The sequence below is a fragment of the Fukomys damarensis genome, unplaced genomic scaffold (genome assembly GCF_012274545.1).
Source record: "Fukomys damarensis isolate Sample0158 unplaced genomic scaffold, DMR_v1.0_HiC HiC_scaffold_33, whole genome shotgun sequence".
Lineage (NCBI taxonomy): Eukaryota > Metazoa > Chordata > Mammalia > Rodentia > Bathyergidae > Fukomys > Fukomys damarensis.
This window is the reverse complement of record NW_022900945.1, coordinates 11,997,453-12,018,727: the sequence shown is the minus strand read 5'-3', so window position 1 is coordinate 12,018,727 and position 21,275 is coordinate 11,997,453. Positions and strand designations below refer to the sequence as shown.

General features: G+C 45.1%; 1 protein-coding gene across 4 annotated transcripts in view; it reads right to left on the bottom strand.

Annotated features, from left to right (window-relative positions):
* Positions 1–21,275, bottom strand: part of Ak5 (adenylate kinase 5) — a 219,973-nt gene that overhangs the window by 55,348 nt on the left and 143,350 nt on the right. For all 4 annotated transcript variants that reach the window (XM_010605163.3, XM_010605162.2, XM_010605165.3 and 1 more), the window contains 2 exons: positions 11,241–11,331; positions 4,650–4,726 (listed from right to left, as the gene is read on the bottom strand). In XM_010605163.3, coding sequence (XP_010603465.1) covers positions 4,650–4,726; positions 11,241–11,331 — 168 coding nt within the window. The remainder of the gene's footprint in view (positions 1–4,649; positions 4,727–11,240; positions 11,332–21,275) is intronic.

Genomic DNA, 21,275 nt, shown 5'->3' with positions numbered 1-21,275 from the left:
ACCTTCCTGGAAGGTCCTTCTGAGGGACCTGAGCCTCAGTCCCTCTGGAGTTTCAACTCTTAGACTCATCTACACCAAGCCCCAGCAACTGTAATTGTTCCATGCCCCACCCCCTGGTTCCTATGCGGGTTCCTGTGAGGTTAAGTTGTGATTTTCTGGATTTGCCTGTCTGTCTCTTCAAGTTTTGGTGTAGTTTTGGTCCTATGACCTTACTTCTCTGATGAGTGTTAAGAAGGTTGATTTTTCAGTTTGTTGAGCTTCTTTGTTGCTGTTAGGAAAGAGTAGTAACCTTCAAGCTCTTCATCTGACAGCCTAGAAACTGTAGCTCAGACTTAGCTGAAGAGGTCAGTGATGGGCCTATATACCCATCGACAGACGAATGGATAAAGAAAATGTATTTATACACAATGGAGTACTACTCTGTCATAAGAAAGGAATCACATGTAGGAAAACGGATGTACTTTGAGACCGAAATGTTGAGTGAAATAAATCAACTTTGGTATTGCAATTTCTAACATGAGAGAAAAAAATATATGTGAAAGAAGTAGGGAGATCTTTTTCAAATGGATGGAGGAACAAGAGATGGAGGGAGAGGGTGGGAGGGGAATAAAAGGGAATGAAAAAAGATCTGAAGAAGTTAAAATAGAGGTTTTGCACATAGGAAGAGGACCAAGTTGGAAGGAGCAGGGAGGGATGGGAGGGTTAGGGGATTGAAACAAAACAAAACAAAACAAAACACAAATTAAGATGTGGGATGTCCTTGTGATGGCCCCATAATGAATGTAATCATTATGTACCATAAATAGGTACTAATAAAAAATAAAAATAAAATTAGTTAAAAAAAAAAAGAAGCCAGCTCTGGAAGAGCCTGATGCCTGAGAAGTCCAGGGGAACTCAGGCCTGCGGGGAAGAAGGGAAGACTCCTTTTTTTTTAACCTTTTCTATTAGTCCATGTCTGTAGTACAGAATGATTACGTCCCTCGTGGGGAGTTGGTGCATGCTTGAAACACACCTCAAGTCTTTCTGCATCCCCTTTTCCCCTCCTTCCTCCTTCCCTCTGTCTCTTGGTCCCCTTCCCATTTGCAGAAGATCCACCTCCCTGCCAAGGACTCCTGCTTTTAAGCATTTGTCCCACACAAGGTACCTTGCACTCTCTACCTTGAACAGCAGTTCTTCTAAGCAGGGTTATATTTCCTAGAAGAAGAAACTGAGGCTCAGAAGAGATTTAGAAATCATCCCCCCACAATCGCTCATATGAAAAAGAATTCACTGTCTTGGACTTTAAAATGGTGGGCATTCCTTAAGCACATGCCACATTCCAGGCACTGATGTCACACAGAGTGGGGTGCAGTCCGTTGAAAGCAGTCCCGTATTACAACACAGGTATGGTGGGTCCCTGGGGAAGGTGAACGAGTAACAGGAGAACAACTTCCAGAGGAGTCACTGGCCCCATGGTGCATGAGTGCAGACTGTCTGGGATGGAGGAAATGGGGGCCGGAAGTTTCCCTTCAGAGGGAAAGGACCCTCAATATAGCCCGCTGGAAGGAAGGGCACATGGCTTGGCATGGCTGAAGCAGTCAGGGTGTTCTGCTGATTGGGAAGGGATGAGTCTAGAGAGGAATGAAGAGGTCTGATTTGGATTTGGAAGTTTCCACATGTCACTCTTACAGATTCCGATTTAACTGTGAAATCAGTGAGAAGCCAGGAAGAGTCTAAGCAGCACATCACCATGACGGAACTGATTGCACAAAGATCTTGCTGGCAGATGAGACACCTGCAGCAGGGAGATGGGTTAGGAGGTTGTCCATGCGGTCCCAGGGAGGGAGACGGAGGACATGAACCAGGCAGGGGCCGTGGAACAGGAGAGGAGGGACCCATTCCTGCCTACGAGAGCTGACGAGCTTCCTGACCAAGATGATGGAACGAGAGAAAGGAGGAGGCTGGAACACACCCTGCTCCTGGTTCGGGCAGCTGGACAGATGGTGATCATTCAGAAAACAGAGAAGACAGAAGGAAGAGCAGATTTTGTGGGGGAAGATGGTGAACTAGGTTTTGGACACACTGTGGGGCATGTATATGGGAAATCCAGCCAGTGCTGTTTAGCAGACAGACACGTGCAACAAGAGCTCTCCGAGGAGATCTAGGAAGCCGAAACCATGGCTCTTTCAAGCTGCTCAAAGGACAAAGCATGTGGTGAGGAGAGAGGGACCACTGTTGATGTTGGGGGTTGCTCATGTTTCAATAATGGACCAGGAAGGCATTCACAAATAAGTGAAGACAGTAGGAGAGTGTGACCACGCAGAGGGTGGTGCTGTAGCCTGTGGTCAGAGTAGACAGGAGTTTGTGGCTGAGGCTGGTCACTTTCCCCTTTCTGGGCACACAAAAAAGCTCCATTTTCCACTTCCTGGCATCCACGTAGAGCCAGTGGCCAGGATGTGAGATGAGATCACATTCAAATGTAAAGAGGTCACAAGCAAATGAACATGGGGTATCTTCCATGATCCTTTTGGAGGTTCCTTATAAAAGGACACAGCTGGGTGAGGTGGTACATGCCCATAATCCCAGCCTTCTGGGAGGCTGAACCAGGGGGAGTGCAAGTTTGAACCCAGGCTGGGTAACTCAGTGAATGAGTGAGACCCTGTTTCAAAAATAAAAATATAATTAAAAAGGGCTGGGGATGTAGCTCAGGGCAAAGGCCCTGGATTCAATGCCTAGTACCTAAAACAAAACAGGACCTCTGGAAAGAAAGCACTCAGAGTCTGAGTTTTATGCATCACCCCCAGGTAGCAGGAGGCTAGGGCACGGCAGCATGGCTGGAGAAGCAGGGCACGAGCTACCAGTTAAGATTTATTAACCACAAGTACAAAGTGGCAACAGCCGAGCGTGACATGGGATCAAACTGAGCCCTGCACCTGGTACCAATCTTTTGATAACAACACGTCGAACCTGGCACTGATGTCAATTTTCTAGCCCGAGACCAAGGGGGAACACCTGGATCAACTATCAAGGAAGCCCTAAAAAGATGCCAATAATAACTTTGGGGTCACCGCCCTCTTGTTCTTGGAGCAACCTATTCCACTTGCAGGATGCGTCTCTCCTTTTCCTTCCAAGTACCCTTTTCTCCCAGGGTACTTCTTTTGTGCTGCTTCCCCCTTTTCCTGTTCTGACTTCTGTCCTAAAATAAATGGTAATCTTTCACATCCACCAACTGTCCATCAATGAATTGGTTGGGGGAAGTAAGAACCCGGAAAACTGCTGGTCCCTACCCCACCAGAGAACACCAACACAGTGGTGGTGAAACGGCATGTTCATCATAACCAGCTGTTTTTTTGTTTTTTTCCATACTGAGGATTGAACTCGGGACTTTACACTTGTGAGGCAGGCGGTGGAACCACTGAGCCAAATCCCTGGCCCTAGAGAAATCTACTGATTTTGCTTTTTTTTGGGGCAGGTGGGGGGTGGTTACTGGGGATTGAACTCTGGCCCTTGTGTTTGCGAGGCAGGCGGCAGAACCACTGAGCCAAATCCCCGCCCCCAGCTGTTTGTTATCACTGAAAGCTCTGAAAGTTCCCATCAGTTCCTGCCCCTGGCTCTGACTGAAGTCACACAGCTGAGTGTGATCTCTGGCTCTGGCTCTATCTCTTTTGGTTTTTCTATTTCTGCAGGCCCAGGAATCAAGCTCATGCATGCTGTGCTAGCACTCTGCCACTGAGCTAGCCCCAGCCCTAGCTTTTATCCTCTTCTTGTTTTGTGACAGAAGAAGGCGGACACTCAATGCTTATAAAACAGTTTCTGAATATGTATATGAAATGTATCACCAGCCACGATGTATGGACATTGGTCACATCTGCTTGTGACACGCCTGAGTTGACGGTGGCAACCAAACCCCTCATAAGAGTCAGCTTGGCTGACAGCCATGGCTGAGGAGCACTAATAATGGGATGGAGGTTTTAGCAATGTTTAACAATACAGACTAAGTGGGGAGTGGATCGTTTGCCAACTATTCTGGGTCATTAAAACATAACAGCAGAGAGAGGAAAATGACCTAGATAGATTTCTTCAGTTTTAATCAAAGAGGACATATATTTAACTCCCTGGCTGTGATCTCCCTGATACTCATTCCCTTCCAAGGGTTAGAAATAGAAATAGCAAAGACCTGATGAGTAGCTGATGCTCAGTACATATTCTTGGTTTACTAGTGGGAAAGACAAGAGACACAGCAAATTCTTAGACAAGACTGTACAAGTAATTTTTGACCACAAACCTTTCTTTAATTATCTGATCAACTGTTTTTCTAATGGTGTTTTTTGAGATAGGATCTCGCAGGCCGTGAACACTCTTTGTAACCCAGGCTGGGCTTGGACTCATGATGATCCTCCTGCCTCAGCCTCCAGAGTGCTGGGATGACAGGTGTGCACCACCACACCCAGCAATTAACTGTTAATTAATTAATTTTGTATCTGTGAATAAGGGAAAGATAAAGAGCCAAACAGTGCAAGAAATCTGTAGGCTACTACAATGTTTCACGAACTGTTATCAGTTATCTGTAAAGATTTCACACAATGATTAATAATTTTAATTTTCATAAAACATTTACAAAATCTAAAATTATAAATCCAAGTAGAGAAACATTTCTCAATTTTAATTACCTGGTCTTCATAATCAGATCCTGGATCAGTGATGTCTCCAGGGTCCAACACCATGGAAGGGTCAAGGTCCCCTGAACCTAAGTTGGGGAAAGACAAGATTGCCTGATGAAAGTTGTCTACGTGCTTCTAAAGCAAACCACCTCCCACGAAGGTCTGCGTTGTCCTGTCACAGTTCATGAACACTTCTAAGTCCACAATTGATCTGTGGTTCTCATTTAGCAATTCTTTCCTACTGGTAAATATACCTCACCTAACTAGTCAGGAAGACATCCTCTGAAATAATAAACCACTTCGTGTTTCACTGTTAACCTGGTCTTGCCAAATAATTCTTTGTGAGTAGAGGAAATAAGTAATGATCAGTGAAGGCAGATTTTAAAACAATCATGCACACCAGACGCTTTTCAGATGTGTATGGGTTGCAGAGACAGGCCTCACACTCTTCCAACACAAAGCTCAAGGTGTGTCCTCCCGACTTCTCTCATCCCAACTCTTCTTATTACCATCCCTGTGTCCTCCACAGTGATTAAGTACAAGCCATCACCAAACTAAGTACCGAGCAGTGTCACCATTTCTATGTTTGTGTCTTTGTTTTTAAAGCATGATAAAGTTTTCCAAAATGGAGGCACACTTGTGCCATAAAATCATCCTGGAAAAGTAATGAACCATCGAGTTGGCAGGTGCAGTTCCCAGGTGCGCTCAGGACAACTCCGGGTGGTGCCTGTCACAGCACAGGGCAGCCCTTGCTGCACTGTGTTCTGTATCACGGACGAAAGCCCATGCACAAAGTGTTAGGTCCAAGAGAGAGCCTGTAGCTCCTCTTTCTTCCAACATACTCTGCTTACTCCAGATTCTAAGCAGGAGGAATCCAAATGGTTTCATTATAGTATTGCTTTTCTCTATAGTACTCTACAGGAGGAGACCTGGAGGGGGCGCTGTCTACACTGAACGCTGAGAAAATGAGCAAAAGGCTTATGGAGCAGTGGATCAGAGGTGGCTGGGGACAAAGAAGAATCGGATGAGGATCAAGGAGTCTCACTCAAGCTGGTGACAGTATTCTTTTCTGAGTGGCTACTACTGACAGATCATGAAAGGTAATGAAGATCTGATTTAGCTTTCATTATGTATATATATGGATATTGTCTACTGTTAGCCAGTGCAGTGGTGGTAACCATGTGGGTTCAAACCCTACCCTCTTCCCAGCTCTACTTGGGGCAATTCATGTGGCTTGAGCAACACGATGTGAACACAGAATCCTATTAAACATAGAGCTGCTGTTGGTTCCACGGTCCTACTTATTTAATAGGAAACTGTTCTTTCAATTGTTTCCAAAGGTACCATGCTCTTAAAGGCTCTTAAACAACCTAGTTAACAGGTATTTCACACTGATATTGAAATGGGAGCAACATTATTAGAAAATTATTTTCAGGAATGACAGAATGAAAAGATTCTTTTGTTAAAACATAAATTTCTTGCTTAGAAGGCAGAGGAGACTGGATTTCCTAGTCAAGTGCTTTTAACAGAAATTTTATTCTATCATTAAGGGATGGAATTTGACACACTGTTGCTCCTGGCAACAGGATTATTAATATTTCACAGGAGGTGATAGATAAAGGATATCATTATCAGCTCAGAGAATGACTGAGGAGCTTTCTTTTTCTTTTTTCACTGGTTGCTTGGTTTACTGAAAATGGTACCTTTAATAATAGTCCAAGGTTTAGCAAGGGAAATAGGGAGGTAAACACAGGAAGATGTACACATTTTTGCTTTCTTCAGTGGACAAAGCACCTAAGACAACAAGGACTTTGTTACTTTAAAAAAAGACAGCAGAACATTCTGAAAAAGTGGTGTTGCTTTCATGTCTATTTTGAATTTCTCAATTTCTTTTCAGACTTAAAAATATCCTTTCTATAGATACCAGAGAAAGGTCTGAGCTGAAATGTAGCGCCCCACAGGGAACACTCAGTGCCACTAGTTTTGGATGTAGTGTAGGCTTCAGAGAAATATTATTTCATTGTCTCCTTTAATTTAAAGGTGAAGATGTCATGGATTGGCACTGGAGGTACTAGAGTCTCACCACATCGCTTTCTGGGCAATACTGACACATGCTTTCTTTCTAGTGGATCTTCAATGTAGAGTTTGAGGAACAGCCTCCTCTCTCTCCCTTTCAAATACAGGGACACTCTGATATAAGGCTTCTTGAAAAGTGAAGGTCAAAGGAAAATAAAACTCCTCCAACCCTTTATCTTTCTCCATTAAAGAAAGCATTTGCTATCTTGTCCCTATTCCCATTAAGCTGGTCTGTAATGGTAGGGCTGTGTTTCATTCCTGGATCTAAAAACACAACTTTGAAGCCCAATACATTCACTATATATATGTATGCGGAATGACTGAAAAGAAATGGAAGACATTTATATCTTAACCTGCTCACTCACTCTACAAACATTAAGTATCTCCTTCTCTAAGTTCCCAATCTACCTTTGGCACTGAGAATCCTGCTCTGATCTCACCAGGCATGGAAAGTCTTGGTAACAGTTTGTGTCAGGATCCCTCTGAGGAAGAGCCCTGGATTTACTGGATAAAAAAATCTCCCAACAGTGTTTGGGGTGATAAGGTGAGCTCTCGAGGGCCTGTCCTGAGTGAGCAAAAGGGGATTTTTCAGTTACTCCAGGATGGGGTTTGAGGGAGGGAGAAGGGAGTAGAAGCAAGCCTAAGAAATGGAGGGAGAGCTGTGTAAGATGTGGTTGCTCCCTGTGAGCCTTTAAGTCCTTAGCAAAGGTGGTAACTCATATATGGCCTTTCCAACATGACAGTCATACTTTATACAAGGACACCGATTACCCTTCCAACAATCCTGTGGGGTAGGCACTATCACCTCTCCTAAGAGAGGCTGCAGGGAGGAGCCATCGCAACATCTTCGATAAAATTCTCACCGGGCATCACCACAAACACACACACTCTCTCTCTCTCTCTCTCTCTCTCTCTCTCTCTCCTCCCCATCTGCAGGGAGTCTTGTGCTTTATATGGGAAACAGATACTTAACAAAGAACCCTTCCATGGCTGCCTGTGGAATCATGATTGTGATACACACTAACTGGCTGGGAGGAGAAGCACAGGGTAGCATGATGCCAGGTGCTATGGTGCCAGAACCTCCCTAGACGGAGATGGTGGGTGAGCAGGTCACCTTCACCCAGAGGCACAAAGTTGGACGTGGCCAGTGAGGGAGGAGGCTGCAGTCCTGGGAGGGGACAAAAAGGAAAGGGCTTCCTAAGTGACTGGAAGAGCAGGGGCAAAGGCCTGAAGTAGGGTCCCTAACAGACAAGAGAGGACAGAGGGAGGGTGACAAAGCCTCTGATGAGAGTGGTAGGAACGGACAGGAAGATCTACTACCCAGGGCCTCCGTGAAGGAAGAGGGGTGGTGTGTAGCGTGAGAATAGTGCTGCCTGCTCTCTGGAGAAAGGTCAGAGCAGAGGAAAAGAACTGCTACCTCCCAGGGAGGTGACAGGAGAGCTGTGGGGCAGCTGACATTCAGCAGGGTTCAGAGAGAAGGGAAGAGAAGAGACAAATCCTGGAGGCTGACAACTCATATGCAGAGGTCAATTGGATGAGTTACCAACATTTATGAGTGTGATAAAAAAATATGGTGCACTCCAATAAAAATAATTGCTACAGTAAAAGACGTACTGCTTTCAATCCCCTCAAAATGTTCCCCCTTGCTTCCCACACAAGTTCCACTGTTCTTGCTACTTTCTGAAGCAGGTCTGGGAGTCCTCTCTCCTTGAGTGTCTTTAGTCGGACTTGGTGGGGCTGCCTCAATGTCCTGAATCCATTTAAAACATTTACCCATCACACTCCTTGTGACTTTGTGGAAGGGCCAGAAGATGCAGTGCCAGATCCGGTGAATAAGGCAGAAGAGGACACACAGGCACATTTTATGAGCCTGCCTTTTGTTTCGATGGCACTCGAACTTTTTTTTTTTTTTTTTCAATCACACCTTGTAAAGACATTCACAGGAGAACTTCCAGAAACAGCAAGAATGATGGAGTGTATGAGGATTAATGGCAATGCGTCTTCTTTTCTTGTTTTTGGTTTTTTGAGACAGGGTCTCACTATGTAGTTGAAACTGACCTGGAACTCCCTATGTAGCCCAGGTTGGTCTTGAAATTGCAGCGATCCTCCTGCCTCAGCCTCCCAAGGGCTGGGATTACAGGCATGCACCGCCACGCCCAGCTGGCAATGTGTCTTTTACTGTAATGATTTTAAAAAATTTAAACATTCACCAGGACTGCAGAAATGCTACTAGTGAGTTTCTGAGTGAGGTATGTGTAAAGGGCCAATCAGCTGTACAAGCCAGCAGAGAGCTTCTAGTGGGAAGGTATGTGTTAAAGTACTGAACATTCTAAATAAAAAAATATTAACTTGAAAAAGCACAGGAGCATAGCATTTTTCAGAGCAATGGTCTTGTTCATAAGATCATCCCTGGTTCTCAATTCCCCACCTTCCTCGCAACAGGCGGACCTTGTGTAAATAACACAGGAGGACTTGCAGGCATGTCCACATCAGCTGTCTGTGCCATGACTCAGCCAGGGAGACACCTTTGCCCTTCTTAAAATTCTGCATTCCAAGAAGCTGCCTTAGGTGGCTTCAAATAGAGGTTTAAAATGTTAAGTATTTAGCCTTTTTTCAACAGCCCAGAATCTTCTGTTTTAAACCTTTTGATGCCATCCATGACTCAGATGAAGGTCAAAGCTGAGACCAGACCTGAGGAGCGGAGTGTGGTCTGCAGACTGCACCACATCCAAAGGCACAGGAATGACAGTCTGAAGGCACAAATGCTCCGAGGGCAGTGCTGGATCACTGGATCCCACAAGCCATATGGCTGGGGCCATGCTACATCAGTGCCACCAAACTCAGCCAGGGGGTGTGGGGCGGGCTATAGATCTGGGCCAGGTAGCCTCTGTGTAAGAGACAGGTGAGGGCCACCAAGTGGAGGGAGCTGGGACCCCCGGTTTAGGCAAAGAAGGGTATGAGTTGGCTATAGGCGGAGAGCCCCAAAGTTACTCACACAAACACACACACATCCCCTCTTGGGGAAGGGGCGATCTCATAAAGGATACAGTGTATACTCCCTCAGGGGTGTGTGTATTTGAATACAGTGTGCTTCATAAAACCTTTATTTTAAAAATAAAATAAAATCCTTCTCTCAGTCCTCACCCTTTATCTGAATCATGGCCCCAAAAAGTGAAACCCAGCACAGTGGGGTGGTGCAGACCTGTAAATCCCCCACTAGACCCCTCCCTAGAGGGCCTGCCCAGGGGCAGCATACAGTGTGTCCTTAGAAGGGGCCTAGGTGGGGCGGTAACTACAGGGGTGACCGGAGAGGTGAATGCTTGTCCCAGCACCTCCCTTCCCTCCGTGCTTCCCGGCTGCCATAGGGAGTGCAGTCTTCTGCCTCCCTGTCCCTCTGCTTTGCTGTTTCTGTCTCGGAGTCAGCGAACCATAAACAGAATCGTCTGAAAACTGCGAGCCAAAATAAACCTCTCCCGCTTTAAGCTGTGGGTGTCAGGCATTGCATCAGCCAGGAGAAAGGGACTAATACTGCCTCCCTAAATCACTAAGTCACCCACCTGGGCTCAAACTTGCTATCCGCCTGCCTTAGCATCCCATACTGCAGGAACTACAGCCCTAATTTAGGTTGTGCACTTGGGGCTGGGGGACCAATCCCTTCCACTCACCTGAACATAGGCCAGCTCCCCGAACTTTGTCCTAAGGCCCATTTCCAGCAGGCAGAGGTAAGAATAACAAAGATCCCTGGGAATTTCTGAAATTCCACGGCCTGGCTGACAGTAACCTTTCTTCACTTGGAGCTCCTCAAGAGCTCCTCCCCACTGACTGCATCTCAAGCGTCCATTATAAGAGTGAATTATGGGAAAGGACATGCGCAGTAGACACAGCAGGCACCACTCAGCACCTTCAGCAAAGCTGTCAATCATGCTCTGGAAGAGCCAATGGGAGGCGCCCTAGGCACAGCGCTACACTTCGAATCCTTCGGTGCTTAGACCATTTCCTTTCTACCAGCATGCACCTGCCCTCTCTGAGGTACCTTCACCCTTTGAACGTAATTAAATTTAGCTGCTTTTTCCTTAACCTTGTGTACCACATCTAATTTGTCGTGAACAAGAAGTTGGAAACCTGTCCCAGGATCCCGTCAGCCATGAGCCACCACAACTGGCTAGAACTGTGGCTTTTAATCATTGCCCAAATTATGGTTAGGTTAGATTTGTTTGTTTGTTTTTTTTTCTTTTTTCCTATTATCTTAATGTAGGCCCTCCTTACACTGTGTTGTAAGGACCTGGTAACTTAGGTTTGCAATGACAGGAAGAAAAGCTTGAAACAAGGAAAGGATCACTTATAGTCCTCCCTCTGTATTGTGTTTTGTACCTTTATTTTTAAGCCAGCAAGAATGCAGCCATTAAGGCTAAGGCCACCATGAAACTTACAGCCGCCCATGCAGCTTTCCCCATTAATTAAAGCCCAGACATGTGGCTGGTTGGTGGTCACAGTGTACTGACCCCCTGGAACGCTGTGACTTACCTGCCGCAGTCTCTTTGTTTGGAAATAACTTGTTGTCAACGGCCAGGCTGATGTCATAGAACACCTCATCCTCATTTCGGTCAGCGTCAAACTGGAGGAAATCAGGACAGATAAATTTGGAACATGAGAATACAAAAATGAGGTAATTTTGAAATATAAAGACCAAGACTCACAGAACTGTATCTGTAAATAAGTCTAACTGCAGGACTTAAACATTTAAGTCCTCAATTGACATAAATAGGGGTTTTAAAGCCGGGATGTCCCAGTACTCGGGAGGCTGAGGCAGGAAGATCACTGCGAGTTCGAGGTTAGCCTGGGATCTCATATGAAATAGGGGATGCCACTAAGAAGTAAATGCATGATCACTTATTTTATTTGTTTGCTTGTTTATTTATTCGAGACAGGATCTCAGTATGCAGGCTGGCCTCATATTACAGCAGTCTTCCTGACTCAGGCTCCAGAGTGCTGTAATTACAAGTGTGTGCCACTCCACCCGGCCATGTATCTTTGAGCTTTGTTCTGAGATGCAGCTCCTTGGAAACAGTTTTAGGTCTTCCTGTAAGATTTGTTAGGCTGGACTAGGGAAGTGTTTAAGGTTAATTCTTCCTCGTGGTTGCAGCAAGACTTTTCTGAGTACCCAGCCTTGGGGATGAAGAGGTTTCCAGTCTTCCTGGAGGACACAGGTTCATTCCCACCTTGGTGTGGGCTTAGGCTCTGTCACCGCAATCTTTTTGGGTGGTTCTGTTCTTGGCCTCCTGTGGTTTTCATGCATGCGGGCACTGATTAGGACTGCTGTCTGGGAGGGGACTCAGTGTGCCTCCAGAGCTCTCTGTGTTGCTCATCTCTGGTCCATTTGTTCCACAAAGGATGCAGCCACCTCAATCTCTGGGATCCTTAGGCCACCTCCATCATCTAAGGGTTCACCAGCCTCCCAGGTTCTGAGACTCCAGGAGCTACCTGAGAGATTGCAGGGCCACCACACACACCTAGGTCCTTTCTTTCATGGTTCCCTTCATTCAGGTATCTTAAAAATAGCTTTCAACTGTTTTATTTTCTGTTTATCAATTGATAAGTTTCATCTGGGAAAGAAAATTCAATGTCTTACTCCGTCTTGGTCAGAATTGGATGTTTCAACATTTTTTTTTCTTTGCACTACTAGGGATTTAAACCAGGGCCTTACCCATGCTGGACAAGTGTTAAGCCACTGAGTTGTATCTCCACCCACCACCCCCTTCCTCTACCACAGCTTGAACCCAGAGCCCTCCCACTGAGCTGCATCCCCAGCTTTTCTTTTTCAATTTTGAGATGTGTATCTCACTAAATTGGCCAGATTGGCCTTAAACTAGCTTTCTTCCCGCCTGAGCCTCCCAATTAGCTGGGATTATGTTGTCCATGCCAAGAAAGAAAAAGTTCTTGAGCTACAAGAATCTATGCTGCTAAATTTAAAATACAAATTATAGTACAAATGGTGATGCTGCAGGGGCAGTATAGGTAAAGAATGACGACTGAGTTTCTAGTAATAAAAACTTATTTATATCTCTTAGGCCAGGAAAAGTTTCAGGTAGATGTAATTATGTGGCGATAGACCAGATGATGCCGAAAGTTGCTCCAGCTGAAATTCTGGTTAGATGATAGCATTTTCTCTGTTAAGTGATGGGCATCAAATGTCTCCATATCTTAGGAAAACTTTTCTCTTATTCTGAGGAACAAAACTTGAGGACATAGCAATCATGGCATTTAACGTAAGAGGGCTGGGCAGGTCAATTGGAAATTTCAAGATGAAATCCTCTACAAATTTGCTAGTTTACTCACAACATGTGTTTGAATTTGAATAACAAATTGTGTAACAGCTTGCAAAAGCATACACAATATATCTAGATTAGGAAAGGAAATTAGAGTAGAGGGAGTAGAATTATGCATCATGGAGGAATAAGCAACAATGAAGATTGCATTTTTAATGGGAGAAATGAGATTTTTTTTTTCTTTTTGGCTCTGATTTTTGAAACTCCCCAGGCTGCACCAGGCTTCTCCTGGGCATAGGGCTTTCTGTGTTCTTATCTCTGCTAGTTGGCAATGCTGGCTCCATAAAATACCCTGAGTGGGCTAAAGAAGGACCTTACCAATCCAATCTCGCCTTCAAGATTCCACCTTTGGTCCCACTCAGGTCTGCCTCCCATTTTTTTCTCTTCATCAGTTGAGGAGAAAATAAATGGGCTCCATTCTTAGCATTGTTTCAATTTTGTATTTCTCAAACATGTCATTCTCTAAGCATTAAATGAATCTCGCTAAATGTTACTTCAGGCTTCCACCTTACCCTAGAAAGAATGGCCATCACAAGAAATCACATAATAATAAATGCTGGTGGTGTGGCTGCTGAGGGAAAAGGAATCCTTCTCTTTTGTTGGTGGAAATGTAAACTAATATAACCACTATGGAAAGTCCTCAAAACACTAAAACTAGAAATTCCATTTGATCCATCTGTTCCCCTTCTACGTATCTTCCCCAAAGAGTTAAAGACATCATATTACAGCGATCCATGCATGCTCATGTTTAGAGCATCAAAGATTATAACAGATAAATCTTCAGCCTATATATTGATCAACAGATAAATGCATAAAGAGAATACAGTATTTATACACAATGCACAACTACTGTGCCATAAAGAAGGATAAACTTGATTCATCTGTAGGAAAATGGAGGCACCTTGAGACCATAATGCAAAGTGAAATAAATCAAACATACAAGCTTACATATTATGCTTTCTCTTACATGAGAAATCCAAAGTAAAAATAAACTAAAGAGCAAAATAAAAGATAGATAATGGGAAACAGGGAGATAGATCTTTTGCAAATGAAAAGGGGAACAAGAGACGGAGGGAGGGTGAAGGGAGGGAGGCAAAGGGGTAAAAAATAATTCAGATGTGTTATGTACATGGACCAACTCCCCACAAGGACTATGACCATTATGTGCTACAAACACTCATAAAAAGAAAAATTTTAAAAATTTACTTCCCGGTTTCAAGCAGTATATTTCTATTGAGCATACACTGTCCACCTGCACCCTAGTAGTTTGCTACTAGAAATCCCTCAGTATGTGAATAACTGGTCCCTCAGATGTGCTTTCTTCTATCTTTGGAGATGTCCCTCTAAAAGATAACACTGGTTAGTGTTCTCTTTGCAGTGACTGTCTTCTCCAACCAAAACTCAGCTATTGCAGTAAAGTAATAACATGTGGAAGATTCATGGTGTCTGGAGGGAAACTGCAGTCATCAGTGATGGGGTAACGACTGTTCATAAGGCTTTGCACATCATAGTTCTTTTTTTTTTCTTTGGTACCGGGGAACAAACTCAGGTGGGCAAGGCAGGCGGCAGAACCACTGAGCTAAATCCCCGGCCCTGCACATCATAATTCTAAAGCTTCTTAAACAATCATAAAACCCCCAAAGAAACACCTGTGTGATGTGGGGCAGGGTGGGCAGGGACAACCCTCTGCCTGAGGACGCCAGAGCGATGCTGAGTTTGGATGAGGATCCCTGTGGTGTCCTATGGAACCAAGCTTGGGAGAATTTATTATTTCTCAGCAGAATGAACCAAAGGCAAGACACAGATGAAGGCAGATCTGAACACAGAAGACATTACTATGCAAAGGGGTAGTACAGAGCATCTGAGAGCTGTGGACATCTGGGTAAGCATTATTTTCCCAGCCTTCTGCACAGGAGGATCTCCATTTCACTGGATATTCAGATTATAGACAGTATCTAGAAAATTTTCTTGAGAAAAGTCAACGTAAGAGGTTCCAGAGAACAGTTTTGATTTGTGAACTAATTTAAGAAAAACAAATTCTCCCTGAACTTTAATCTTTAATGATGAGATTGAATTATTTTGCTATAGAAATCTAGAAAAGAAGTCTAACTCAAGGTAATTTTGATTACATTAGCTCAGGAAACATTTTTAAGAATCTTGGTTAGCACCCAACACCAATGGGGCTCTAAATAAGCACCAGGCAACACTACCTTTCATCAAGCAAATTCTGTGCACCGAACACTATACTACAACTTTGCTTTGTACACTGCAATCATCCAGTCTCTACAATAACATTGGAAAAGAGGTTTCATTATTCCCCTTCTACAGGCTCAAAACTGAGTCTGGGCTGGGGATGTAGCTCAGTGGTAGAGTGCTTGCCTTGCATATGTGAAACTCTAGGTTTACTCTCCAACAGCACAATAAATAACAACAACAACAACAACAACAAAACCCAACAGCAAAACAACCCCAAAGAAAGAAAAGTAAAACTGAGCTTTCAAGAGATTAAATAACTGGTCCAAAGTCACGTAAGTGGCAGAGCCAGGATCTGAATCTGCATCTCTCTGCACCAAAGCGGAGCCTGGTGGAGGATCAGCTTTGAGGCCCACCCGGACACCCGGAGATCTTAGCTGAGAATCTGCAAAAGGAAGGGCTTTTAGCAGTGTTATAGGGCGGACCCCAAGAGCCCCCAGAAGCCAGCTCAGCCAGGTCTAGGTGCAACACACTCCAATGTGCTTTCTCCAATTCTGCCTTGGGGACACAGTGAGCACCTCAATTCCCCGCGTGACACACGCCCCTGTCAGGGGGCCGAGCTGCTGGTGGAAGAGCCTCCTGTAGGCCGGCCAGGGGAGCATGCGGCCAAGCTGCCGAGAGAGGCAGGTGACTTCCAGCTTCTCCTGGTGCTCTCCAGGTGCATCTGCCCTCACTACAGCTGCCAATTTCCAGGGAAGCTGGAGCCGGCTAGCCTCTCTCTCTCTTTTGTTGACTGGAGTCCCTGACAGCAGCCCTGCAGCGCTTCTGTCTGCACACAGCCTGGCCGTTAGCTGGTGGGGAGGCTGAGGTCATCTAGCACGGACTCCGCCTTCTCCTTTCCTCACCAGGTAGTCCCCCTCCCAGGAATCACAGGAAGAGAGGTACCTCCTTTCTAGGAGCCTCAGGGTGTGTCCTCCTCTGGCCCTGCACTCCCCCTAGACTTCCCCAGTCCTGCCCCAGGGCTCCTGCATCAGTAGCGCAGACTCACTCCTTTGCCCTGAGGAGATCTCCCCTGTGTCCCTGGGGTCACATCGGCCAGAGTCTATCTCAGGCCATGTGGGAGAGAAGGGCCAAGGAATCCAAGTCGACGGAGGGGAACAGGTTCTGGGACAGTTTCTGAGCTGCAGGTTGGGGGGCTGATTGTCTAAGATTTGTAGACTCAGGTGCTGCCCAGAGCAAACCCAGTCTGGCCGACGTTTGAGTCACAGATGGACATGGAGGGCCTGAGACTCTGCTCGCAGACCATAGACTGAAGATTGAGTTGCTGCAGAAAGTACACAGATGGTTCATACACGTAAAGGGAGCAGCAGAAAGCAAGCCCTGCTTAGTCTGTGCTGAAAGGATTTGCAATATTAAGATGAGCTGATTGCAAGTCATTGCTTCTCACTCAACAGTTAACTGAGAACTGGATCTGTTATCCAGAAAATACGCTTTGTCAACGAAACAAACTTTTAGAATATGTCATGGGATAAACATAAATTCTGCCCGATTTCTCACCCCACTGCATCACACAATTCCGTTCCCTGACAGACCAACTGAGCACTTGCTTATGTTGGCATCTTACTAGCTCTAGAGATATGCGAAAGGAAGGTTAAATTATGTTAGCTTTTCTGTGCTTGTTAAAACAAAAAACAAAACAAAAAAAAAGGACTAAAATACTTTGAAAAGCCTTAGTGAAAAAGAGAAAATGGAGACGAAAAGATCAGGTGTGAAATATATTGTGCACATCCTGTGTTTTTGCTACTGCACGTAGCCGTGTTCTGTGCCTTGCAGTCAGACAAGCACTTGCCTAACAGAACCAGAAAATTCAATGAATTAAAATGCCCCCTTTCCTTCTTATTTGTTCTTTTTCACTCCTCCCAACATTCCAGCAATTTGAGGGTTTACAAAACTACCAAGTTACTCTGCCAAGAAAACTTCCGAGCTAAAGAAGTTAGAGTCCCTGAAGCCAAATTTCAGCTGCAAGTGACACCTGGCGCCTTTCCCATTGCAGGCCGCATCCTTTCCCTGCTACAGGTTCTGAGAGGGGCCCAAGTCTGGATGAAGCACCCTGCCGCCAAAGCACAGGCAGTGTGATGGGCGCTGATCAAAGCCTTGAGAATCAGGCTCATTCAGTTCTCTTTCGTTCACTTTCCTTTTATGATTAATTTTTCTTAGTCGAGATGCTTCACCTTTCTTTTATTTTTATGCAGTGCTGCGGACTGAACTCAGGGCCAGGGCTTTTCACAGCAGGGCAAGTGATCTACCACTGAGTTACATTGCCAGCCCTGAGCTTTTTTATTATTATTATTTTTTTTGTTAACATATCTCCTGCCTCACATGCACAAGGTCTTAGTTCAATCCTCAGCACTGAGAAGAAAGAAAGTAAGAAAGAGAGAGTGAAGCCGGGCGTGGTGGGGCAAACCTATACTCCCAGCACTTGGGAGGGAGGCTGAGGCAGGAGGATGGCTGAGAGTTTGAGACCAGCTTGGGCCACACAGTTCCAGGGCCTTCTCCACTACATAGTGAGACCCCGTCTCAAAAAAACAAAAGAAAGTGAGGAAAGAAAAGAGGAAGAAAGGAAGAAGGAGGCAAATAAGGAACAAAGAAAGCATAAAGGAAGAGGAAAGGGGAAGGAAGAAAGGAAGAGAGAAAGAGAAAGAAAGGAAAGAAGGAAGGAAGAACAAATGACAGAAAAAAAAAGAAAAAGGGAAAAACATTTTTCTTCTCTTGATTTTAGCTCCATGGCCAAATTTGGTCAATTCATAGTTATGTAGAAGAGTAAATGGAGATCAAGCGAAAGCAAGAAACCAGTTTAGGGAAAAAGACAAAGCTAAGGGAAGTCTATTTTGCAATAGGACACAGGACGACGTGATGAAAGGCACCGCTAACAAAACAGAGAAAAGGTTCAAATCAAGCGTCTTACTCAATATACACATCTAGTACTGCTCGTACCGAGGTCATTTTTTGTAAACAAAATCTTCAGGACAGCATTTCTACATTTATGAAAACATGAATGATCGTTTCGGATAGAACAGTAGCTGTGGGAGAATCCTGTTAATGCCCTCCGTGTTGGAAGAGTCCCCAGGAAGTAGGTGCAGCCTGGGGAGATGCTGCAGTTTAACTGCAGATAAAGCAATGTCTTGGCCTTCGTGGCCTTCCAGGCCGTGACCACACGGAGCGAATTGTTACTAACGGTTTGGTTCTCCGTGGGAAGGGCTGTGCGGGGTCCCCTGGGAGGTGTGGAGGGGGTGCGTGGGTGAGTGAGAGGATTCCCAGGCGTGAGATGCATGCGCCAGTTTCCTCAAAAGCGACACTGATGGCGTGAGGAGAGGATGCGGACAGCAGTGAGAAGGAACCGGGGTGGGGGATGACAGGCATAAAGTCTTGGAAGGAGATGAGGTGCCCAGTTTAAAATCTCGAGTTTCTCCTTCTGAGAAGCGATAGGTGTGCGTTTCCATGCTTCCTCTTCCTCCAGTTCTTGGAGTGCGGTAGCTGTCTCCGCCCGACTCCTGTGGGTGAGGGTGTGCACAGAATGGGGCAGGTGAGCTGTGTGCACGACAGCTGACGACGTCTCCTAAACCCTTCGGTGAGCAGGTGGTCCACAAAGCACAGCAGACATCTCCGTTAAATTCCAGAGCAACTCGAGATATTCTTCTCCCAAGGAAACAGTGATGAAAGGCCACAAACCCAGTGGAGAACTGGACAGGACTGAAGGCCGGCTCAGTACAACACCTGTGCTCTGAAGACCTAAACTGTTTCATTGCTGGGAAAAACAAACCCTATGTTACTTTTTCTTCCTCCTATTTTTAGCTTGAGGCTTATTTCCCATTTCAGAGCCATTTAAACACCCACCTGCGTTTTTTTATCTAAACTCACCATCCCCCGGTCTCATATTCTGCAACGATGTTGTTTGTCCCCAGTTCCCAAAACCCCAAATTGATCTTGGTTTCAGAATAATTAACTTATTAGCAAGATGGCTATGAGAGGCTTGATGATAAAAAGTAATTACAGAATGGAAACAGAACAGAGGGTTTGTAACAACTTAATAGTCATTGGGCCCTCTGGGTAACGAAACAATTTTGCTCCAAGTTTTGGGAAAAATATAGATGTAGCAGGAGGCAAAAGGAAAATTATGAGAATGAAAGTCAGCTTTGTAATAATGGGTTTTACTTTTAAGATCCACAGGCAGGGAGGAAAAAAATGAATGTGCAAGGGCTGGGGATTTAGCTCAGTGGTTCTGCTGCTTGCCTCGCAAGCACAAGGTCCTGAGTTCGACCCCTGGTACCAAAAAAAAAAAAAAGGAAAAGGAAAATGGATTTTAAAACCACCTTATAAATTATTTTGATGCTAAGATTTTATATGAAATTAGTTCATTCAACTACCAGAATAATTGCTCTTATTGTTCCTCTGTTAAAGGGCTTGGCCTTTAACAAGAAGCAACACATAGGAAAACACAATATTTGGTATCCATAATAATACCTGAAGTTTATTTGTTGAATTGAGCTACAGTTGATCATATAGGAAAGTGTATTTATACTTAAGTTACATAAATTATATTGTATAAACTATGTTATATATTAAAAATATATTTATACGTTTAGGGTTTTTGAGATAGGGTCTCACTAAGTCATTGAGGTGCTCAGGCTGGCCTCAAACTTTCCATCGTCCTGCCTCAGCCTCCCAGAGTGCTTCGATTAGAAGCTGTGTGCCACTAAGTCTGGCTGACCAGAAAAAAAAAATCTTATTGCCCATCTATCATTCAACCAACTCCACACTGGGCAGGTTCAGAGTCCTGTGTGGCCGGTGCCGACTCTGCCGGGTGCGGGGGTGGTCTTGGTAGAGCTTTCAGGCAGAGGCTGAGCTGAGCCGCAGAGGGAAGAACAGAGCCGTAGTAACGAAAGGCTTCCCAGCTCTGTCTCAGAGCTCACCCGAGGGCACACAACGTCCCTGATGGAGGATAGGAGCTTCAAGGGCACCGGGCGCAGCCTGAGAAAAACAAAATGAATGCAGTGGCAGTTGTCCGTCAGCTCTTACAAAATCACGTCATTTTGTAGAAAATGCATCGTATTTTTCAGGACCTCTTTCTTTCCCAACAAAACTCTACCCTTACCCTAAAAGAAGCGGAATCCACCCTTCCCCAGTGGGGGACAGTAGCCCAGGTGGTGTCCGTCTTCTTCCTCTGCAGTGAGGGGGAGAGAGGCTCGCGTCCCCTGTTCCCTCCAGCGGACTGGAAAAGAGGATTGGTGGGGAGCTGGTTTTCCAGTCTTCTGCCAGGTCCTGCGTCCCTTCCGTGCTGTGCAAGTCAATCAGCTTCTCAACAAATATCCCCTAAGCTCGCGAATCTGCAGGCTCCCTGGAAGTCTCCAATGGCTGAGTGTGACTCAACACCTATCTGCTGAGGGGCTGGCACTCGTCGCAGATGGCATGCAAATACATTTCCCTTCAGTCTCACACGGGAGCTTTCAGCCCCTGCCAACCGTCACCTCCCAGTCTGAGGGGGCGGGTTCACGGAGGAGTGAGGCAGGGACCCTATTGGTGTGTTCGCGCTTCATTAATTCACTAAGAACACTTACTGAGCAACGACTACCCGCCACGCATGCGCACGCGGGACTCAACGTTCAGGAAAACGAGATTCTTACGAAGTGAAGAGCTGAGGGGAATTCAGCTGGACCTTACCATAGACACAGGACGAGGGCAGTCACGGGGCAGCCTGGATGAGTACAGTGGGGAGCGCAGACAAGAAAGGCTATGTTGGTTTCTGAGAGAGGGGTAGTTTTCTTTTCCACTGTGATTTCATAATTTAAAATTTGATTTTATTTAATTTTAAATAATCTAATGTATTACAAAGACATTAAAAAAGAAAATATAAAAGCCATTCTGTGAAAAAATAATTTTTCATAACAAACATTATTAGAGAACAACTGTGGTAAATACAATGAGTATCATGACCCTAAAAGAATATATTTTCATTTGCTAATCTATCTTAGCTCATTTCCTA